The sequence below is a fragment of the Heptranchias perlo genome, chromosome 1 (genome assembly GCF_035084215.1).
Source record: "Heptranchias perlo isolate sHepPer1 chromosome 1, sHepPer1.hap1, whole genome shotgun sequence".
Taxonomy (NCBI): Eukaryota; Metazoa; Chordata; class Chondrichthyes; order Hexanchiformes; family Hexanchidae; genus Heptranchias; species Heptranchias perlo.
This window is the reverse complement of record NC_090325.1, coordinates 181,346,631-181,369,910: the sequence shown is the minus strand read 5'-3', so window position 1 is coordinate 181,369,910 and position 23,280 is coordinate 181,346,631. Positions and strand designations below refer to the sequence as shown.

The 23,280-nt window shown below is 42.0% G+C and overlaps 1 protein-coding gene across 2 annotated transcripts in view; it reads right to left on the bottom strand.

Annotated features, from left to right (window-relative positions):
* LOC137328465 (dihydropyrimidinase-related protein 1-like) overlaps positions 1–23,280 on the bottom strand; it is a 48,598-nt gene that overhangs the window by 5,517 nt on the left and 19,801 nt on the right. Inside the window, exons 4-12 of one of the 2 annotated variants that reach the window (XM_067994340.1) lie at positions 21,537–21,701; positions 16,834–16,895; positions 16,183–16,263; positions 12,093–12,161; positions 6,733–6,853; positions 4,332–4,488; positions 2,977–3,118; positions 1,874–2,044; positions 886–1,075 (exon numbers count right to left, since the gene is read on the bottom strand). In XM_067994340.1, coding sequence (XP_067850441.1) covers positions 886–1,075; positions 1,874–2,044; positions 2,977–3,118; positions 4,332–4,488; positions 6,733–6,853; positions 12,093–12,161; positions 16,183–16,263; positions 16,834–16,895; positions 21,537–21,701 — 1,158 coding nt within the window. The remainder of the gene's footprint in view (positions 1–885; positions 1,076–1,873; positions 2,045–2,976; positions 3,119–4,331; positions 4,489–6,732; positions 6,854–12,092; positions 12,162–16,182; positions 16,264–16,833; positions 16,896–21,536; positions 21,702–23,280) is intronic. The other variant, XM_067994339.1, reaches the window with a different exon arrangement.

Below are 23,280 nucleotides of genomic sequence, written 5' to 3'. Positions count from 1 at the left end.
TCCTTCTGTGCTGTATGATTCTATGATTATAAGTGATTAGCCATAAATTCCCATTAAAAATGACAACAGATTCTTTTATCGGATAGTTCTTTTTAAATATTATTCTAAAGTAGAGAAACTACAAACCTTTTCCCTTTTGTTTATTTGTCCTGTTAAATTACATTGCCGAATATGATGCTATTTTCAGCATGGGTTTCACGGTTTCCTGATTCCCGTGGTGGCAATAGGGTTGGATCAGCTCAGAGGTGCTATGGTAATGGAACACATCACACTGCTGATTAATCTGCTTTTTAAAAATTTGTGTACTGGACATTAGGGCAAAACATTGCCGGGAATATTTAAGGATTATGAAGTTAAAAATGAAACCACTGACCTCAAACAATGTTACTTTATACACAACATTAGAAGGTATATGCAGTCCACAGGACTTATGAGTTTCACCACAATAAAAGCTCTGCTCTGTGCTTGCAAAGCTTGAATGGCTGGTATCATGATTCAGAGATTTGAACACATGTGGCACATGATTTTACAACCATTTATGACATTCTCAATGGGCGACAGTAAAGTTGAGCGAACCCAAATTCAATTTACTGAAGGGAACATAGCAATAGGAGTAGGCCATTCAGCCCCTCGAGTCTGTTCCGCCATTCATTGAGATCACGGCTGGTCTGTATCTTTCCATTTACCCACCTTGGTTCCATGTCCCTTGATACCCAAACCCAAATTCAATTTACTGAAACTCCCATCTAAATAAGATGTTGGATGGACTCCTATATGGGATATATTTTATATCAGCTCTCTTTAGGTGGAATTGCATTTGAAGTCACTGAGATGAATTATCAGTCACCCTCATTAAAACTCCCCCTTCTATACACATACAAACATGGCCGCTCACCTTGTTGCGGATCTTGATACGCTGATATATATATTCAGGGAATGGTTTACGAGGAATGAAGCGGCCTGTTCCCTGATTAACGTACAGATTCCCATCCTCCAGGACAATATTCCCCTGACTGATGACCACTAACGGAGCACCACGGCAGTCCATACCTTCAAAAATATTATATTCCACAGCCTACACAGAAGTAAATAATCAACATTATGAACTTAATTTTAACAGTATCCAACTCATAATGGTTAGGGACTTCCTTTTATTTTCAAACAGTACAGAGGTGATTGCCGTTTTGTATTTCATGGAGTATATAGGATTAGACGTGCAAACCATACTGACAAAAATTGAGCTTCAGCCTTTTATCTGTGCCCTACCAAAAATAATGCAAAACACAGTCATGTGCAGATAAACATATTCCTGATCAAAGTGAAGATTATATCAAACCCCTGCCCTTTTCACCCCTGTCACATACAATTTTTGGCATCACACCCCTCTCCATTCTACTGAATGATAATGACAACAAATCCTTATTCAGGCATTCAAAGTTTTCAAAATATCTAGAAGTTATTCACCCTTGTGTAAAATATGCTTGTTAAGTGTTTTATCTTGCTTTCATTTCAACTGAGTGGCTACGTTACTTCATAAACCCTAGTACAGTGACTCGCCAACCGACATTTGAATTTGCACTTTATAGAATCACTGATTCAACTTCAATTTTTTATCAAGCATAACATTTCTTAGCAAAGTATTTATCAGAATCCAACAGTACAAAATCCTGTCATGCCGCTTCCATGCATCAATTTCCATGCAATATCTGGAATATTTCTGATAAATTCTGTTTAGCTTTTTAACCAACTACTATCTCTAAAGCAACAATGTGAACAGGTAGGTTAATGGCCATTCATTATATTTTAGATGAATTCTCTCCACCCCCCCCCCCCCCACCCTTCCCAAGTCCCACAAAATAAGAGTTTTACTTACGGAGCGATGTGTTTTGGCAGAGATTGTTTTAACTGTGTCAGCGTCCCAGATGACGAGGTCAGCATCAGAGCCCACAGCTATCCTTCCTTTCCTTGGATACAGGTTAAAGATTTTAGCAGCATTGGTGCTTGTGACAGCGACAAATTGATTCTCATCCATTTTACCTGTGGCCTTTCAACAATAATGATTGGAGTTTCAATTTACAGTAATGCAACCTGCTTTTGTCAAGGTTAGAATAAACACACAGTCTCATAATGACAATAAAATGATTCAGTGCGACAATAATTATATAAAGTATGCCAACCACAATAAATCTAATCCATAAATGACCCTTCCCCCTCACCAACTCAATAAAGTATGCACATGGTCACTTCCAACCACAATATTGGTCACAGCCAACCACAATATTGATGTGCTTTAACTCACTAGACTATATTTGAGGTGACACTACTCATGGCTTTGGACTCTTTGGGAACAATTTGTCTCTGTTATGTTCATCAGTCGGCTCATGTGGGTGTAGTGGAGTACAAAGATAGGCAGACATCAGTATCGTGTATTCTCCACTCATTTTGTGTCTGATGCATATTTCTAGCAACCATTTAAATGTGTGCAGGAAGTTCCCGCTAGGAAAATGTTAATGGAAGATGGATGACATCATTTCATCAGTCTCTGCACCACACAAATTATTGCATAGCTGAAAGGTGCGGCAGCTGACCTGCTCCTGGGTTTCTGCCAACGCTGCAATAGAGCGCAACTTGTTCACTGCTTTTCTCTTCTTCCCTGAAGTAAAAATGTAGCCTCTCCCTAACTGCATGATAGAGATAGACAACTTATCACAAAAAGAATCAACCTGTCACATACCTGTGTAGCCTAGTATTAGCTTAAATGCATCAAACATGTGATATGTTAATGTCACTTCCCTGCTATCCCCTCCTCCTAGGGATTCATAGCCCGACTTAATCGGCTCAACAGTAATCTGGCAGACTGGGTCGTTGTAGAACCCGCCTGATTTCGAGATTACCACCCAGGCGTTGAAGACAAAAATTTATTCCCACGTATACCTGACTGACTTCTGAATTTTCATATTGAAATCATCAACTTACCACAGCCTTCTCCCAGATGATACTCATTCTTTCCTCGATGCCATTAGTACCTTCAGGGATTAAGCAAAAGTTATCTTTCCCAATGGCTTTCTGAGCAGTGGTAAACGTACTGTGGCCGCTTCCTGTGACCTGCAGATCTCCACTAGAGGGGATAAAATCACATCAAATTAGTTGTTCCTAAAGTAGCACGATAGTAAATATAGCATTTTCTATACTTCGTTCACTGGCTAAGAGATACAGAGCAACAGAGTGTAACTTGTCAAAAGGGTCATAAATAATCATCCCAATAATTTTTAAATAAAATTCTCATTTGAGAATTATCAACGTTTTGCCCTCAATGTTATTCACTCCTAAGAGCAATTAAAAAGCAGTACTAGTCTACAAGGCGACACAGTTCAGGAATAAATCAAGACAGCTGCTCAGTAAACCATTCGTATGCATAAGTGGGACTTTGTAATGATAAACATATTGTCCTGATAGCTCTCATCGTGTGTAGTATCTATGTGGTTTTAATACCACAAGTAGAAATTACATTTTATGTGCATTGATTAAACTGACATTATCACTTAAATTGATTTATTTGAAATTAATCTCTTCGTTCATCAGCCTTGATATCAAATTGTTGCAATAATATAACTCTAGCTTCTATGGAATTTTTCCAAAATTATAGAAGAATCTTCTCCATAAGTCCCCTGAATAATTACATTGGTAATTAAAACAAATTCTTTTCTAGCAGGCAGTGGTAAAGCCGTACAGATCAGGAAGATCCCAGGTAAGGTAGCTGATCAGCGATAGAGTTGCTTTACTAGACCTCAGCAGCCCTGGACTCATGGGAGGAAGGGGGGGGGAAAGAATCAGCCAGAGTTCCTGCTCCAGACTGCTATCCAGACACTCTTACTTGAAAGTATTCATGTGTGGATGTCGATGAGGATGAGATCAGGCTCAATTATGAGGCCTCATGTGGTCAAATAGCCTGCTGAGACTCACTGTTTAAGCATATACATGAAGAATTGCCACTTGAACAAGGTACCAGAGGGTTGCCAGTGCCCATGAAGCCATTCCCCATCAAGAGTCAGCACCTTCAGCCAAGGCGGAGAGAAAGAGGGAGAAAACAGGGGAAAATATTGTTGTAATCATTGCCCCCTGCTAAACACAAAGCTTCTTCTCGGAATATTCTAGGATTTAAACCAACACTTGCAGGCAAAATTACTAACCTGTAGCAAACTAAAAATGCATTTAAATTCAGTGTTTTCACTGTACATGTTAGTAGGTGGAAATCAAAAAGAAATTGCTCTCTAACACTAAGTGCCTTGGGTTTGCCATGTACAAGGGTTAAACTGATGTAACTCTCCTACCAGGCTAATAGTGAGTTCAGGTGGTCAGGTGTTGTGGGGTCAGGACTCAGTGGTGGTGACGCCACAAAGGCCGCAGCCTTGGCCCAGTTTTTGCTCCAATAATGTGTTCCATCTGTCCCAAGGCTTGCAGTGATTGGCTCTCCAAAAACTACAGCTCCTGTTAATAAAGGAACATACAGAATCTGCCATTGGGGTCCTCCAAGTCTATTTTCTGACAAATACCGTTTTATTCTTCCAAAAGTAAAAACCTCAAAATACTTTGCCTTAAAAAAGAACAATTATTACTTGTTTCTGTTTGAATACTTAACAATATTGTTTACATTTATTAGTCAGATTTGTATTTTCAAGTTTCCTAAATCTCTTTCTTAAACCCGCCCATCTTATAAATAATAACCTTCCTGAGGTTCCCCAGTCCACACACATACACACAGACCACACCAGTGATCTATTCCCAAGACTGTGTATAACGTGCTCTTGAGCTGACCATAAAGACAAGGAGGAACAGCATAAGCACAGAAGAAAGTACGGAACGAGAAAAGGCCATTCAGCTCATCATGCCCACTCCTTTTACACACTATGTACAATCTACTCTTTCATAGGCTCTGACAACATAAGGTGTAGCAAGTGCTGGGTCCACTTTGGACCCAAGAAAGATAAATCAGAGTATTTTCTAAATGGTGAGCAACTAGGGACTGTAGAGGAATAAAGAGATTTGGGAGTCCAATTACACAAGTCATTAATAGCCAGTAGACAGGTACAAAAAGCAATCAAAAAGGCTAATGGATGTTGGCCTTTATCTCAAGGTAGCTGGAATACAAAGGGGAGGAAGTTATGCTTCAGTTGTATAGAGCTCTGGTGAGACCCCATCTGGAGTACTGCGTTCAGTTTCGGGCACCGCACCTCAGGAAGAATAAATTGGCCTTGGAGGGGGTGCAATGCAGATTCACCAGAATGATACAGGGGCTTAGAGGGTTAAATTATGAGGACAGGTTGCATAAACTTGGCTTTTATTTCCTTGAGTATAGAAGATTGAGGGAAGATCTGATTGAGGTGTTTAAAATTCGAAAAGGATTTGATAGGGTAGATACGGAGAAACTATTTTGTCTGGTGGGGCAATCAAAAACAAGGGGACATAATTTTAAAATTAGAGCTAGGCCATTCAGGTGCGAAATCATGAAGCACTTTTTCACACAAAGGGTGGTAGAAATTTGGAACTCTCCCCCAAAAGGCTGTGGATGCTGGGACAATCAGAGCTTTCAAGACAGAGATGGATAGATTTTTGACAGGTAAGTATATCAAGGCAGAAGTTCCCTTCCCACCCCCCCATGGATAAGTTTACTGCTTGATATAGTACCGAGCTGTAAAGACTAGGGAGGTCTCTGCAGGGTGAGCTGATCTGAGTCAGGATGCCAAATACCAACACTATAATTGGCCTGAATGCTCCGGAGCTAAGGAGGATGACAATCAGCAAGAATTCTTGTTCCTAATCACCATCTTGTAAACCCTACTAGAAAGTGCAAATGCAGACTCCAATTGAGAACCAAACCAGGTTTAGGTGTGAAGGCTCAATGCTGCCATACAGTCCGCCGACAATCACTATCTAGACTCACACAAGAAAAATGGTCACATGGGCGAGGTACCAAAGAGCAGAGTCACATCCCAGCATCTTCGGAAAGTGGGAGAGAAATCGGAACGAAGAAACAGAATCCATTCAGAATCATCCATCCCTCCCTTCCCAGAAAATTGTACTGAGAATTTTGTCTTCCTAGATATGGATTGGGGATTCTTGGTACCCTATTGCAGTTTGTTTTATACTTTGGCGTATCTGGACTGCTGGCCCACTGAGGACAAAATCCAGAGATTTTTTACACACACACATACTGCTGGATAAGGGCAACCCCAAACTTATCCATTCCTGCCTGTCTGCCCAAATTAACTTCAAAATGTGAACAGAACTGACAAACCATTGAACGGCTAGTGTGAAATGCCACACTGAACACGTACTGAGTACTGCCATCTGTTAATAAGGATAGTGTCAACACAAAAATAGGCTCCTGTGTCTCTACTAATGTTAAGAATGTTTACTTCCATTCTTGTTCAGGGGACATGAATATCCTCAGCTGCAGTATTGTTATTCTGATACGAAAAGAAACATAGGCCCCAATGTTAACACTGCCCGCCCGGCAGAAATGGAGTGGGCAGGGGGTTAAAATGGCGGCCGGATGCTACCCGCTGGTTTCCCAAAGTAGTGAAGTGAGATTAATATACAAGTTTTTAAAAAACAAAATTAAGTAGCCTCAGTGTGATTTTAGTCTTCTGCTGGAACGCAACAGATGAAATATTGCAACGAAGGTGATCCGAATTCTCTGAAGACAGGATTTGGAAGATGTGCATCTTTTACCTTTTTTCCTGGCTTGGGCAATCACATCCGCTGCACTTTTACTCATCACCTTGGTGATGTACAAGGGACAGTTGATCCGACTGGCGATAGTGATAGCACGGTAAACGGCCTCAGCCTCCAGCTTAAAAAAAAACACACCAGCAATTATGGGGCAAATGCACAGACTAAAAAAACAGCAGTATTTATGAGGCAAATGCACAGACTAAAGGTGACTTAACCACTCTTTAAAAAAAAGTTACCATTCTTCTACATTTACTTGTTATTGCAAGCTAAGTTTAACATTGTGCATTAGCTTGTATCAGGCAGCACCAAGTTCTCCCGTCACCTATGTTCTTCCACCTACTAAGGTGTGAAGCATTCAGGTGCTGTCACTGTAACAAAATGTCAGCATGTTTTGACGTCAATACACTCAAAACATTAAATATTCCACCAAAAATATCTTGGTCCTCAGACAGAATGAATTAGTACTCTGTACGGGCATTAGTAGACTCATTTGCACTGTACGATCTCTCACCGAGTGTGAGCTTAAATAAGGGGTGTCCAACCTGTGGTCCCGGAGCTCTGGCCCTTAAAACCCCAGGCTGCTAATTCCTATTTTGTGCTTAGACCTTCTGGTCTGTCCTGTTTGAATTTTGTTATCTGGTAGTTTGGAGAGGGCTGTTTTTTTTTTAAGCATTGTTGTGTCATTACTGGATAAGTCCTAAAATCTGATATCCTTTTTTTTTTATTCGTTCATGGGATGTGGGTGTCGCTGGGGAGGCTGGCATTTATTGCCCATCCCTAATTGCCCTTGAGAAGGTGGTGGTGAGCCGCCTTCTTGAACCGCTGCAGTCCGTGTGGTGAAGGTTCTCCCGCAGTGCTGTTAGGAAGGGAGTTCCAGGATTTTGACCCAGCGACGATGAAGGAACGCCGATATATTTCCAAGTCGGGATGGTGTGTGACTTGGAGGGGAACGTGCAGGTGGTGTTGTTCCCATGTGCCTGCTGCCCTTGTCCTTCTAGGTGGTAGAGGTCGCGGGTTTGGGAGGTGCTGTCGAAGAAGCCTTGGCGAGTTGCTGCAGTGCATCCTGTGGATGGTACACACTGCAGCCACAGTGCGCCGGTGGTGAAGGGAGTGAATGTTTAGGTTGGTGGATGGGGTGCCAATCAAGCGGGCTACTTTATCTTGGATGGTGTCGAGCTTCTTGAGTGTTGTTGGAGCTGCACTCATCCAAGCAAGTGGAGAGTATTCCATTACACGCCTGACTTGTGCCTTGTTGATGGTGAAAGGCTTTGGGGATAAATTAGTGGGGACATTAATCTAAAGTTTAAATGTGGTTCCCAAGGCACAATGGTATAAACCTATATACCCACGAGACAAAAGATTGGACACCGCTGATATGAAACAATACCCAGACATTGTAGTTTCTAATTACAGGCCAGCTACCCGAGACCTGTCTGCTTCAGACATAAAAATACAACACAGCATCAGGTTACAACCAACATGCACGTAGAAACCTGGTGTCAAGTTCATTTACAGCATAAAGCTTTTTCTAGTGTAACTATGCAGTAGCTAATGTTTACTCATGTGCATCAGTCTATTTTCTGTGGTGCTGTCACAGCCGTAATTATTATTGTCAATTAAAATTAGGAAGCCCAGTGTTTTGGTGGTGGACTGTCTGCTGTGATATTGAGCTGTACAGATCAGAGGTGTTCCAGATTCAATGCCTGGGACTGTGCTAAGTTAGCTGATCCCAGCTGGGGCAGTGGCAAGGTCACAACAGTTAGTGTCAACTATCCCAGGCTAAGGAAGGGAAAAGAAAATCAGCCAGAATTCGCACTTATAATTGGTGCACTAATTAAACATGATGGCCCAGATTTTCCTGTCAAAATAATAGTAAGGCTAATGATGCTCACTGTTATTTATGCGCAAATGGTACAGCAACGTCAGGCGGGGGTCAGGTGCACGGTTAAATTCAAATATCCACAAGTGGAAAACAGCATCTCGCTGTCTGTCTCACCATTAAAATGCATTGAACGGTGTGTAGTTGCTGTATTTGTGCGGTAGATAAACTCACCACAGAAAGTTAAGTCTTGTCCATTCCAATTTAAGTACCCTTTAATAACGTGAAAAGTGTTAATTACTGCCAATCAAACTCTCTGGTACTGAAAATTAACTATTACAAGTGTGGAGTCTCATTCCTTCAGATTTTAATTGTTGTTGGAGATTTTAAAAATGTCTAATTTAAAATGAAGATTTTTTTTTCTTTTCCTGGCTCTTTTTTCTCTTAATCCGATCTTTATTCCCTCGCTTTATTTCTCTTTCTGTACCTGATTTGACATCGAATTCACCCACGCTCATTTACACTTCCTTATCAGTCCTTGAGCTGTTAATTTCACAATCCTTCAATCTGATTAAGGAGATACCCAGGTGTTTGCCCTGTTGCCCTCACTGCAAGGTTACCAGCTCGTACTTTCAGCAACTTGCCACGCAAAAAATGTAAAAACCTAAACGTGCAAGGGCAAGAGCAAAATTTGGCCCGATAAGTTTGGTTGACTTCAGCGCTATGTAATATTTTTTCCTTAACTTTTGGTAATTGTAGTCAGAAGCTGAGGAGAACTTGAATTCTTAATAAGTCTACTTTAATTTTACACATAAACAAAACCTAAAAGTAGCAGCATCAAAAAGCTCAATCATCTAGGTTAAACAATATTCTTATGAGCTTATTATACTATAATATTCACATTGAATTTACATCCTTAGCAGTACAAATTCTGTGTGAAAATCATAACAGGAACCAATGCAACTTCCTTCAGTTCAATTCCACCATACTCACTGCTAACCTGCTCTAGATGGCCAGAATTTGCTGGCAAAATAATGGCGAGTTTAATGCACATGCTGCTATTAGTGTGTAAATAATCCAGCAATTTGTGGCGAGGAAGAGATACCCCAACTCATGGGGTATTTCTTCCTCGCCACAAATTGCTGGACAATTTGCGCTGCTCTGCCGTTAGCCTTGCAAAAATGGGAGCTCGCCCTCTACCTCCCCATGAGTTTCAAGAAATTGCTGCATTTGCGATGTTAAAATGAATTAAACTCGCCACAGAAAGTTAGGGCTGGTATTTAACGGCGTAAGGACCCTTTTAATGACGAGATTTATATTCCTGCAATGCCACTCAACCTCTCTGGCGCAGAAAGGGAACAATTAAAATCGTGGAGTCTCATTCCTGCAGGTAGTAAATTGTTCTTAGAGGTTTTTAAAATTTAAAATGTTTTAATTTTTTCTTACTTTTCCTTTCTGTCTCTTTTTTTCCCTCTCTCTCTTAATCCAATCTTTCCCTCTCTTTATTTCTCTTTCTGTACCTAATTTGACTCTAATTCACCCTATTTCCTTCTCTGCCGTTCCTCGGTTTCTTTCTCTATCCTTAAATCTCATTGGTTAAGGCGATAGACTGTTGGTCCTATTGTCACCAAGGCCCAGATGCCCCGTTGACCTGACCATACCAATATCAGCTCGCACTTCGCGGGGGTGGTGATCGTAGGGGTGGGGGGTCACGATCGTTGAGGGGGGCATTGGTGATCGTAGTGGGGGGGGGGGGGGCGTCAGCAACCGTGGGGGGGTGGTGTGGTCACTGCAGGTAGGCTTTTTGGGCCTGGGGGAAGCACTCCTGCTCCTCCGGGCCCACAAGCTGTGCTATAAAGGCACTGACCCTCAGTTTAAGGCACTCTCGCCTCCTCTCATGCAGCGTGAAGAAGGTGGCCCGAGAATCCCGGCCCCCAGAGGCTAAAATCACAAAACCTGAAGAAGTGGAGGCCTGCAGCCTCCTTGAAAGGTTTTAGTGACCAACAGCGGGTTGATTGCCTGCCCCTCGTCCCGCCCTGGTGAAAACCGGAAATGGGCGGATTGGGGCCGGGTCTGAAATTGTTGCAATTTTCAAGGCCCCCCTGCCTCCAACCCACCTGTTTTTCCCACTTATAATCCTGCGAAATGTGTTGCTTCCAGTCTAAGAGTGGGAGATGACACGATGCATCAGAATCCATCGAGTGTCACGACGCAACACATATTTCTACCTGTGAACAGTTAACTCCTCAAGCTGGTAGAGTCACACCAGGTAGTAGATAGGTTTACTTGATGCACATCCTGGGTGTTTCAATCTCCTTCAAAACTCTAAATTCCATTTGGAGTCCGCAGACAGCAGCAGTGACAATACGGACGTGCACTGTAGCACTCCAAGTTTATGTGCAGACCGGTCAATGTGAGGGAGGCAGTGTTACTATGCGTCTCACTTGTGCCAGATATATAAGTCTAACATCAGCATCACATGTAGCTCCCATTGCTTGGCCATCACATTTATGATGAAATGAGTATGTGTGACTCATATACTTCCATCTGCACACACTCTGATATTTGCTCTGGCAGCTTTCGAATCTTTAGTACTGTGGGGACGATTATGCACTCTGTAATTCATCTGTGTTTCAAGCTCTAGTCCAAAATACATTGCTCAAACTAACAATGGTCTCTACATTTCAGAAAATTATTTCGTTGCAGTTAAAAGCAAACAGGAAATTGTACACCAGAAATTCTTACCAACTATTTCAGTGTGAATTCTGACTAAATTAATCTTAATGGCGAGTGAATTAAATTTGTCCCAAAGTAGCGGGAACCTCAGCTGATTGTTCCCCTCCACAGCCCAGGGACAATAATGCCAAATGTAGCATCCTTACAGGTGGCCCCACTAATTCAGCACAGACAAAGAATCAACCTTCAGACCTTCCCTGGTCTGTGTAGCTCTGTACCATATTGGATGGTACATCTACCCACTAGTGATGTATGACTATCATTTTATACTGTGGGCAGTGTTCATCTATATATTAAACAGAAATGATAACTGGTTGCTCACTTAAAACATAAGTGCACCAAATATGGAAGCATATCTGATACCCTACCTTATGATGGCTATATAGACCTGCAATAAAAGCTCCTTTTCAAAGATTCCCTTCCCCCTCCCACAACTGGAGTCATTGTCTGTTTGACCACATCACACATAATGGTGAATTGTGCCTTTTCTTTCAGATCATTACTCCCTAACTATCTCGCAGATACAAGCTACTTTTATTCCAAAGATGTCAAAGTAGCATCAAAAGCATTCCATCACATTCGCATTTGCCTCACTTCGAGCCTCCCTGCCAATCATGGATAGTAGTTGTGATGAAGGAGAGTGCAGTGGAGACCAACCCACCCTCTCTGCTGCAGGAGATTATGTGGTGAGGGGCAGCTGGCAAGGGAATAAAGTGAGGAAACCTCATCTAAACTTGGTCAGTACCTGTATACGGGCATATGTGCATACATGTCTAGAAGGCAGAGAAAATGAAGACATTACCTCTTCAGGCCGGCTCAATGCATGACCTTCAGGTCCTGTTATTCCCATTTCCAAGATCCGTTTTTGCTCCTAAAAATAAAGACACTTATTACATTATTTAGTTAGTTAAAAGTCAACTTTTTGAAGGAGCCATTCTGCTGAAACTAAAAACTACTATTCCTAAATAAAATGTTGTGTGACACAGTGTGGGTTAAAAAAACAGCTAAAAAATTCCATTACCCTTATGGTGATGATGCACCAAGGTTTTCAAACAGACCTATTCAATTTTAAGAAACTTTCTGCTCTTTGAAGTAGTTGGAAAGCTGTAATTTCCCTGAATTGCCATTGTGGTGGGGAAATGAATGATATTAGTTAAAGCCTAATTGTTGAATGCTGAAGAAGCTGAACACAAAGGGCACATTAATTGTGCACATTCTGTTGTGGCCCTACCTCCAAATCCTTTTGGACAGAGGACTTAGAGGCTAGAAGAGCCACAATTGGTCTCTCTATTCCCTGCTGACCTAGCCCTCAACTTGTTACCAGGAAGGTAGTGGTCTTCTATATCATGCCAGCTAGCATAATTTTCACTGTTAGCACAGAGATGTAGATGGCACAACCCAACTCACCCCATAATAAAGACGTCAGCAAAATACTTGTGGAACCTGTCAGCCTAGACATGTCAGCCCCAATTTTGCAGGCCCAGCAAAATTGGGGCTGTACTCACCTGTGGCGTAGGCATACCCAAGCCAGGGAGGGCTGGCCTCATTGTGAGGCAAGCCCCTTCCCTTCAGTTGAACTGGTTCCCCGTACATGGAAAACACATGCAGGGAGTGCGTCCCAGTTGGCTGCAAGTCGCAAAACTGAACAAACCAACAGCTCTTAAAGGGCTACTGTTTGCCCTTGAGGGGAATTTACCTGCAACTGTTCAGCTGGAGGCTCAAGGGAGAAACAGAGTTGGCAGCATTGTGTGCGCTGAGAGGGCAACACCAAACCTCTGTCCTTCAGTAACAAATCATTGAAGGTGCTGCTGCAGGAAATGCAGTGAAGGAGTGGGGTGGCCCGATTTGGTGCCAAAGAGCACACACCTGTTAAATCCCAGGTGCAAGCGGCAAGGATGGAGTTGGCGGACCAGCTGAATGAAGTCTCTCAGGTCTGGTATATGTGGGAATAAACGAGGAAGAAGTGCAGCACCATCAGAAGTGCCAAGTAGACCTCTTTGTATATATGTGTATTCTTCCTTCATACAAAGCATGGATCCAATTTTCATGCGTTGCATCCTCAGGGAGATAACCTCCAAGACATGCAAAGAGCATTTGCTCCTTTATTCAACAACAGCACGATTACAGTGAGAGACAATAATACCATGCACGCAGCACTTCACAGTGCTGGTAGCAGTCACAAAGCAGTTGTATGACACAGAAAAGGCCTTAGGATCTCAACTGTCTTTGAAGCCATTGTCTGGGGGAAGCATTGTGCACCTTATTCCTTTACATTTCCTTTAAGTTCTTCCCAAGATGAGGAGAGCAGGGGAAGTGGCATCATGGACCCTAGCACCTCACAGCAGTTTGTGTCTCACACTCCATCTGCTCCAAGCACCAGCACAGATACTAGCGCCCTGCAGAATGTAAGTTTGACAAAGGTACATTCAAATTCGCAAGTGAGGAGGAACAAGTGGAGGTGGCAGGAGAGGAGGAGAAATGATCTGACGAGGGTGGCATCTCATGACATATCTCTGCTATATGTACAGAGATGATCATACTAGTCCTGCCTTCAGATTGGAGTGAATACAGGATCACAAGACCTTTTCCACATCCTTAAGAGTCATGAACTATGGCTGCAAGGGGTAGACCTGATCTCCCAGCAGTCATCCATTCATTCTCTCGGGGCCTTCAAATAATGTAGGCATCTGGATTGCTGCATAATAAAAGAAACATGAATGCAAAGGGAGGTTAGGGGCAGAATACATGCAAGAGCAAGAGAGGGGCAGAATTCATGGCAAGAGAAGGGGTCCTAATGCATGGCAGAAGGGGGAAATAAATGGCAGAGAGGGAGATATAGAAGTGGATAGAAATGAAAGTGGGGGACCAATGCATGGCTATGAGAGACATAAGAACATAAGAAATAGGAGCAGGAGTAGGCCAATCGGCCCCTCGAGCCTGCTCCGCCATTCAATAAGATCATGGCTGATCTGATCCTAACCTCAAATCTGGAACTGGACTGGAACGCAGAGAAGGGGAGAGGGAAAAAAATCGCAGACAATGAAGCGAAAGGTAAATGGATGGCAATGGAAGGAAGAGGAAAAAATATGTAGGAGCAAGGAAATGGGGCAGAAACTGGGAGCGATGCTTTGGGAGGGGAAGAGGAGCAGAGAACAATGCTTTGGGGTGGAGGAGGAAGGAGACTGACAGCATTAATTTAGTTAAGTTAAATGAATGGAAAAATCGGGTGGGCTCACTTATAGGCATGTGCTCGTCCCTGCCCAATCTTCCTCTAGTCACTGCACCCAGGCAGTCCAATACACCCATGTATAGGAACAGGAAAATCTGCTTCACTGTCTCTGAAAGGGTGGGGAGTTGGATGGGTGCAGTGTCCCAGAGATCTGGGTCTGGAGTGGGTAGAGTGTCAACTGGGGAGGCAGGGAGTTGGATGTGGGGGTGAGTGACTATTGAGGTAATTTTGGGGTAATGATGATCTGGTAGGTCTGTGGAAAATCCAAACGTCACTCTGTTCTTCCTTGTTTTTTTCCATCGACCTGAAACGTTAACCCTATGTTTCTCTCCACAGATGCTGCCTGACCTGCTGAGTGTTTCCAGCATTTTCTGTTTTAACGCAGTTTTATATATCAAGTCAAAACTGGGTCATTTGCTTTTGATGTCATCGTAATCTTATCATCAAGTTCTGGCTCTTTCTGTTAAGACAAAAGAAAAATTTGCCAAACACTTTTCGTGAACACAATGCTCCTTGAAGTTTTACACTTGTACTATATATACTGAAAAGTAAAATTATATTTTTACCTGTATTTAAAATGACAACAGTACTTAAATCAAATCTTTTAAAATATCATTTTTTTGTTTCTGTCTTATTTTCTTTAAATTTCGACCATGGTGATAACTGAATGTAAAGATTTTTTTTTGTTTCTTGCTCTCCAGTATTGTCACTTCAGCATCTGTTATTAGTCATTTAGTGACCAGACATTAGGAGCTCCCAAGGGTGATTACACTCAACTGGTTCTGCTGTACTGATAGAAGTAAAGGCTTGTAATGTAGAACACTCCCTTCCTCAATGAAGTGATAGCACAAAGTATCTTGACAATAAAAACAACCAAGAAATCTAGTCTCATTCCTAGTATTTATTAGCACCAATAAATCCCAGTTTCTCCGGCACACTCCCACTGTAACTCCAGGCTGGAAATTAGATGAGGGCCCGGATACGAGGAGTCCAGCTTTACGCTGGGTATTCTGTAAGGGGCACTCATCTCTTACAATGCCAGTGATGTAGAATGGGGTTGGGGGACTCCCAAAGTCAGGAGTTCCCATGCCCCTGGCCTCACAGGGACCCAAAATATCATCAGAAGCAGTATGCTTGCTGAGACCAGGTGTACAAGGCCACCAAACAGGAGTATTGGACCCATGCAGGGACGCTGGCAGTATTGTGACCTGGATCCTGAAGAAACAGTGGAAAGTTTTTTTTAAAATTATTTAAATGTTGCCCTCTTATAAAGAGAGCTGTGGGACCACTTTTTCAGAGTGGGGGGGCAGCACTCTCCCCATCAAACCCGGACTGGCAACTTGCGCTGCAATGTCTGGCCTAGATGTGCCCCTAGATATGACCCTTGTAGCACAGACCTCCGCCATTGGCATTTAATTAAAGGGACACCCCCGACCCCGTGAGCTTCGGCAATTACACTGGGATGCACCCCCCCACCATTGGATTATCCACCTTGAGGATTTTTGCTGCTGATGTTTAAGGTAAATACAATGAATTGGTAATGGAGTTAACAATCAGTGATGGCTGCGAAGGTCAGCTGTCTGTCCCACTTGACTGCTAGGGAATAAACTCAAGCGGGCCAGGTGCCATCCATAAGTAAGTTCATTCAAAAAAAGCCACTCACCTCTGCAATCAAGTCACCATTTTCTGCATGAAGTAGGATTACAGCACCAAGATCCTTTAGGAAAGTAAAAGCCTCATAAAGCTGTAAACACAAAAAAAAATTAAAGGGCTCCATCAACTACAGCAGGGTCTCAGTCTTAATGCTTTCTTTTTACTCAAGCTATTGACACAGGGACAACATCCCTAGCCTTTTTTCACTCTAAAGGGAGAGAAAGCAATGGCAACATTTGTCACTAACTGGTAATCCAAGAGGTAAAACAGAAGCATGATGGGTAAGGTGGGCAATATGGCTAATCGGATGTAGCTGTACGAGCGATTCTAGGACATGTACAGGAATACAAAACAAGGGCGGGGGGGGGGGGGGAGAAGTATAATTTTGCAAAGTACTGGAGCATTGGTAGATCTACCCTGTAGTCACAAGACTTTCATCCTGTCAGTTCAGACTATATTCAAATCCAATTTCCCAGACACTAAAACACAATACTCCAACCTAACACCACTCAATGAGGTTTTAATCCACAATCGCATGAGATAATGGTAGCTCTGATGTGCTGCCCAATGTTCCCTCTAACTGTCCATTTCCCTCAGGGTCTCAATGGGATAACCTGGATTTTAAAAATCTTCAAATAAAGAAACTCATCTTCTACTTTACCTCACTGTCGGTCATCTGGAACATGTCCTTATATGCCATGTAGACTTGAAAAGAATTGATATCTGTCTTTCAGAAAAAGAAAATATATTTAGAAACAGAGGACATCAAGCAACTAGTTAACCGAGCCAGGTTCAAACTTGTGACACATTTATTGTAAAAATTGTTTGATACATTGAAATAACCTTAACCTAGACTTAAACGATGCCATTTTAAAATAGAGGTTTTAAGGGTAAATATCCAAATTTGCATGACTGGGCTGGTGCTTCACCTGCTGAGGGCACATAACTGGAATTTGGGCAGAGGTCAGCTCGTCCACAGCTGGATGGAAAATTCGGCAGGGCCTATTGTCCTCTGCACCCAAATTTCCAATATGCATTCCCCAGAGGGAAACATCCAGTTAGGAGAATGACTTTGTAAGATTTGTCCTTTTATCTGAATGTGACTAATTACATCTCCTCTCTTTCTCCCCTCCGCCCCTGAAGGTGCCAACTCATGCTGGAGCACAGCTCCCCCAGAAGCTGGCAGGCCTCCAGTACCCCACCCAAGCGACCATTCTTTACGTGCAAGTTTTGACAGTAAACGTTGACAACCTGTTTGATCATGGAGAGTGTCACAATGGAACCCAATCCTTTCCGCACCTGTGCCCACACAGATGTACTTTCCAGTTGGTGGCTTGATCGTGATCAGGAGTGGGAACCTGCATGATCTTTCCTCTCCCTATTCTAAGGGCAATAGAGGTACTGTACTCGCTGCCAGAGTTGAGATTAGATAACTCAACACGCCATGCCTGAAACTTTGATCTGTATGGCTTAGTATCACACCATGCAATAATAATAGGCCTTGTATTTGTCTAACACAATATTTTTATTCAGCCCTTTCAAATTTAACTTTAATCAAAATTATGGAAATAAAAGTGGGTGAGTCAGAAACCAGATTGGAAGGATCTGAGCAGGTGAGATAGGTGAGTATGTAGTTGAATGGCAATGCCACTTTTCAAGGATTTTGGAGAGAAAGATCAGGTTAGAGATAAAGACAGCAGTTTTTTTTAAAGAAGGCGTAAATGACAGCAGTTTTTAAAAGGATGGGTACAATGCCAGAAGATAAGGAGAAGTTGACAATGTTGGTAAGCACGGGCAAGAAATGGAAGTCAGGAGTTAGGTTGCAAGGAGGCAGGCAGCGTACTTAATGGAGGAGGTGATTCTACTGAGGGGAGATTGGGGAGAAACTGTGGAAGGAGGTGAAAATTGTGTTGATTGGTGAGATAGGAAATGGCAGAGGTGGCAAAGCAAGTGAGGGTACAGAGCAGGTTTGGAAAAGCAGTTTGCACCATAGAAAAAGGAATTTGGCGTTATCCTTGCCTTCCAGGACGATCCCACCACAACAGAAGGATTTGGCCACAATGGAGAAGTGGCAGTACCAATTGAGGTGACCAAGCCAGATCTGCAGTGGACAGTATTATGTCTGATAAATACTCAAATGGGTGTGGTAATGTAATGGCTGCTTTCATTTCAGACTCTAGAATCTTCTGTTCGAGAGAAGATCCTGGAGTGTAATTGCTGCAGTATGATTGCTTCCATTAGGGGGCCCTCTAGTGTTCAATTACCAATACGCAAGTACAATACATAACAGGCAGCCAGGGTGGTTTTATATCTTGTGTGATTTAGTCTATATCCCATGGGCTTGAGTTCATGGAGCTGTCTATTGTACCAAGAGAACAGTGGGAATGGGAGACCACCTGGTAGTTGTGGAGCAGATCATGGAGGGATTAATCTTGATGTGGGCTGCACGCCAGAGGGAAGGGACTTAGAGAAACCACTTGTGAGGGAGCTAGGGTGTGTTTTTTCCAAGGCTGGAAGAAATTGAAGAAGTGGGCAGGATGATGTATAAGGGGAAAGAGATAAAGAAATAATTAGAAATGGCCTGATAGGTGACCAAGACCTTCAAGATGGCGAGGCACTGTGTGACGGCAAAGTCAAAAGGTGGCTCTTTGTGAGAGTCAGGATGTTTAAATGGAAACTGAGATTGAGGCAGGAAGGACAGAGAAATTGGAGATGGGGCAAGGTGAGGAACTGGCAAAAACCAAATGAAGACAGAAGGGAAGAGAAATGTCAGTTAACAAGGCTAGGATCTACAGGCATGTGTGGATGGGGGTAAGCAAGTAAGCTTAGCATCAGGAAAAAATGCAAGTAGATGTTTAGTGATGGCAACCTTTAAGTTAAATCACATGCACTAAGTCATTAACGTCCTCTTAGTTTTGGCAACATTGGTAAATAGTGTTAAAAAGTAAGTGTGTTCCAGTAAATTAATTATCCTTGTACTGCTCAAAATGAATACAATGACTACAATAAAACAATATAAGTGGCCCAGCCAATATATTTTTGAATTAATTCACATGGTCTATGGTCATGGTCAGATTTAATATGCAATTGAACAAGTAATCAATCACTGATTTAGACATTTATTATATAATAAAGAAAGGTCCAGAATGATTATAGTTAAGAGCAATTTGCAGCAAATAATTTTGTGTAAAAATAGAAATTAACTGATACTTTTAAAATGCCTTAAAACATATAACTATACATTTCATTTGTAGGCCTTTGTTAAGTTGACAAGAGGCTATGAGCAGGGAACTCTGGAAGCCAGTAATGGGCACTTGGTATTTTTAATTTATATATGAAAACGATTTGGACGAGGACATCATGGATAAACTCTTCAAGTTTGCAAAGGATACAAAATTATGAGGCAATGTAAATAATGAAAAGCAGTGCAAACAGATTCAGGAGGATTGGCATATTTCAGGCTACTGGGCCAGTAGGTAGCAGGTGCAGTTCTATGCAGAAAGGTGGAAAAGAACTTGTATGGAAGCAAAGAATCAAAAAAGGGGCATGTGTTAAATAGAACAGTCATAAAATGTTCAGATAAGAAGAGAGATCTTGTGGTAATTGTGGCAAAATGTATGAAACAATTACTCTAATCTTTGGTTGTACTATAAAAGACAAATAAGATAGTGGGTTGCATTATTAGAGGAATGGTAAATGAATCAAAAGAGTTTGTCTTGTTGCTGAACAAAGCATTAATAGATTTCACCTGGAATATGCATTTCTGGTCACCTAACCATAGGAAGGATATTATTGCTTTTGAGATGGTACAGAGGTGAGCAACAAAGATGATTCCAAGTGTCAAACATCTAAACGTTAAGCTAAGGTAAAAGAAATTGGGTTTAGGTTTTTTTGAAAAAGGTGAGGCTTTGAGGGGACCTAATTAATGTTTTCAAGATCATGAAGTTAACGGACAAATTCAATTCAAGCAAATTGCTCACTATGGCGAACAGTTCAAATGCAAGGATGCACAAGTTTAAAAAAAAATTAGCAAGTTATCAGTAAGATGGGAAATCATACAGAACTTTTTTTTAACAAAAAGGGTAATAGACTTGTGAAATAAGTTATCAGAGGAAATCAGTGAAATAAATGGGTTCAAGAGCACTGGATGTGTTCCTGAAGAGAACTGGCATTGAGGGGTACGGTAAGAAGGTTGGTGGATGGTTTGAAATAAGTTATAAAGGGATGAGCTTGTTGTGCCAAATAAAGGAATGAAAGAAAGACTTGCATTTATATGGCGCCATTCACGACCTCAGGATATTCTAAAGCACTTTACAGCCAATTAAGTACTTTTTGAAGTGAAGTCACTGTTGTAACATCGGATAACTTTTTCCTATTCCTAAAAATCTTATATTATTTCCATTTACTTAATCTAGGGTAATCTGTATTATGCATAACTGCAGTGGTTAGTAGTAAAATATTATAATTAGACAGCCAGTTGCACAACTATTGTCTTCAAGTTTCAGGTATAGCAAGCAGGAAAAATACAGAAAAGTGTTTGTTTTCAGCCTCTTCAATTAAACATTCCCCAAATTATCTTCATAATATATTTTGCGTCGGTGGTGGCCCTTCCATCTGAAGTCTCACGTGGAAGCTTTCTGTTTGGTTCAGAGTAGGCTCCTGTCTGAGCTTTCTGATTCATTAACATAGGAACATTAGGAGCAGGAGTTGGCCATTCAGCCCCTCTTGGCTGATTGATATCTCAATTCCAATTTGCTGCCTTTGCTCCATATCCCATGATACTCTAACCTAACAAAAATCTATCTATCTCAGTCTTGAAAGCCCCAATTGCCCCAGCATCCATAGCCTGCTGGGGGAGAGAGTTCCAAATTTCTACCACCCTTTGTGTGAAAATAATAATATTGGGGAAAAAAACAGGCAATCAGATAGTACAAAAAATAAATCACTTTTTCTTTCTTACTGGTTCAGTGTTCCTGCTGTGAAGAACAGTACGTCATTACAAAAAAAAACAGCTTCCTTTCGGCATCATGAGTGTTTCAGACTTACAACTCAGCAAATATACAAAATTAAAGACAGCTGTAACTTACCTACATAATGTCTGCCAGCACACTGCCACTATCCCACCCACTCTCCCCGCAGCACCCCACCTTCCCTATTACTCACTACCTGGGCCTACAGCTCTGTGCAAATCTTGACTCTTCCCTGTCACTCACTCCCTGCCTTGCATCGCCCCCCTACTCCCACCCACTCCCGAGACTCATCTTGCCAATCATTCCCTATCTTGTCTCAGCCAGTCGCTCCCACTCCTCGACCCTCAGGCAATGCCTTGGCAGTTACTTTGGTTATTTTTTGAAGTGTAATGACCTTTCTCTTGTACCAGGATCTCCAACTCTTCTTTGATTCCTTCATTCCACTGAGGAATATCCACGTGCAGGGAGTAGTCACAGCAGGATCGGTTGTCAGCTGCTTCATGCCATTTTTCAAAGGCAGTCAGCAAAGTAGCATTCTTCTCTGGTACAACATGATCAACTACAAACAAAAAAATTACATACGAGTCAAGAGATTAAGAAATTAAGTAACACAGAACCTAAAAGGCTTCACAATATTACCGACCATAGGACAGTGGAAGTCCATAATTGGACACAATTTGGCTACCAAGGCTGACTTCTGATCTTAGGAATGTGTGAATATTGATATCAACGTGCCATTTCTCACACTAATTTTGGTTAAATATAAAGCGGGCTGGAAATTGGACATGAATTTAGATTTGAGGTTAGGATCAGATCAGCCATGATCTTATTGAATGGCGGAGCAGGCTCGAGGGGCCGATTGGCCTACTCCTGCTACTATTTCTTATGTTCTTATGTTCTTAAATGAGCTAATTTGACTTCTTTTAGAGTGTTTTAACAACTGAAAGATCAATTCCAAGAAGGTGTTGAAGGAGAAATAGTCTTGCATGGAAAGAATTATGTTCTCAAAGTATGGGAAATTATCTGAAGAGTTCAAAAGGATTCTCACATGGAAATTTGAAGGTTAGAAATATATTTCCATTAAAATTTTGAATAGCTCACATATCAATACACAAAGGAGGATATTCAAAATGGAAATTAGGCCTAGAAGCAGACTTCATTGTAATCGAGTGGTTCAGTGATGAATGGCCATTACATTCTTTAATTCTGATTGAAGAATATCTCTCAGAATAATTTAGAGCACCTGAGCAGCCAAACTATGGTTTGCCGTATTTTAGTAATTGAGACAACAACTTGCATTTATATAGCACCTTTAACGTAGTAAAACGTCCGAAGGCGCTTCACAGGAGCATTATCAGACAAAAATTGACATCGAGCCAAAGAAGACGACATTACGGCAGGTGACCAAAAGCTTTGTAGGTTTTAAGGAACGTCTTAAAAGAGGAGAGGTAGCGAGGCAGAGAGGTTTAGGGAGGGTATTCCAGAGCTTAGGGCCTAGACAGCCAAAGGCACGGCCGCCAATGGTGGGGTGAAGAAAATGGGGGATGGACAAGAGGACCAAATTGGAGGAATGCAAAGTTCTGGGGTGGTTGTAGGGCTGGAGGAGGTTATAGGGATAGGCTTAAGTTTATGGAGGAATGGAAGATCATCACAATACAAAAGACATCACCAATGTTTATGACAACACACATGTCCAAGTTTTAATTTAGAAACATTGAAAATCTCTAAGTCGGAAAAGATCATAGAATAGAAATTGTGTAATCAGTTTTGCAGAATTGGAGAGTAATTCTGATGGGGGTGGGGGTGGGGGGGGGAAAGAGAGTGTTTGGGGTAGAACTCAAATCTGTAAGATTTACACCCCTCTCTGCCTTACCACCAGCAAATTGTGCTTCCTGGACTAGGTGCTTCTTCTGCCTGTTGTGAAAGAATTCCCAGCAACGTTCTTGGGCTGACCTAGGAATTCCATCCAAAGTGCCTGGATAAGCCCAGCAGAACCTGGGTCTACTAAGAGCAGGTGGAGATTCCATTGTGGGCCTAGTGAAGGCCGCAATAGTGCACAAAACAATGGTAATCAATCCCAGAGTGATCAATTATCGTTACTCAAAAGGGCCACCTGTTCCCTTGGGAAAGTGAAAGGT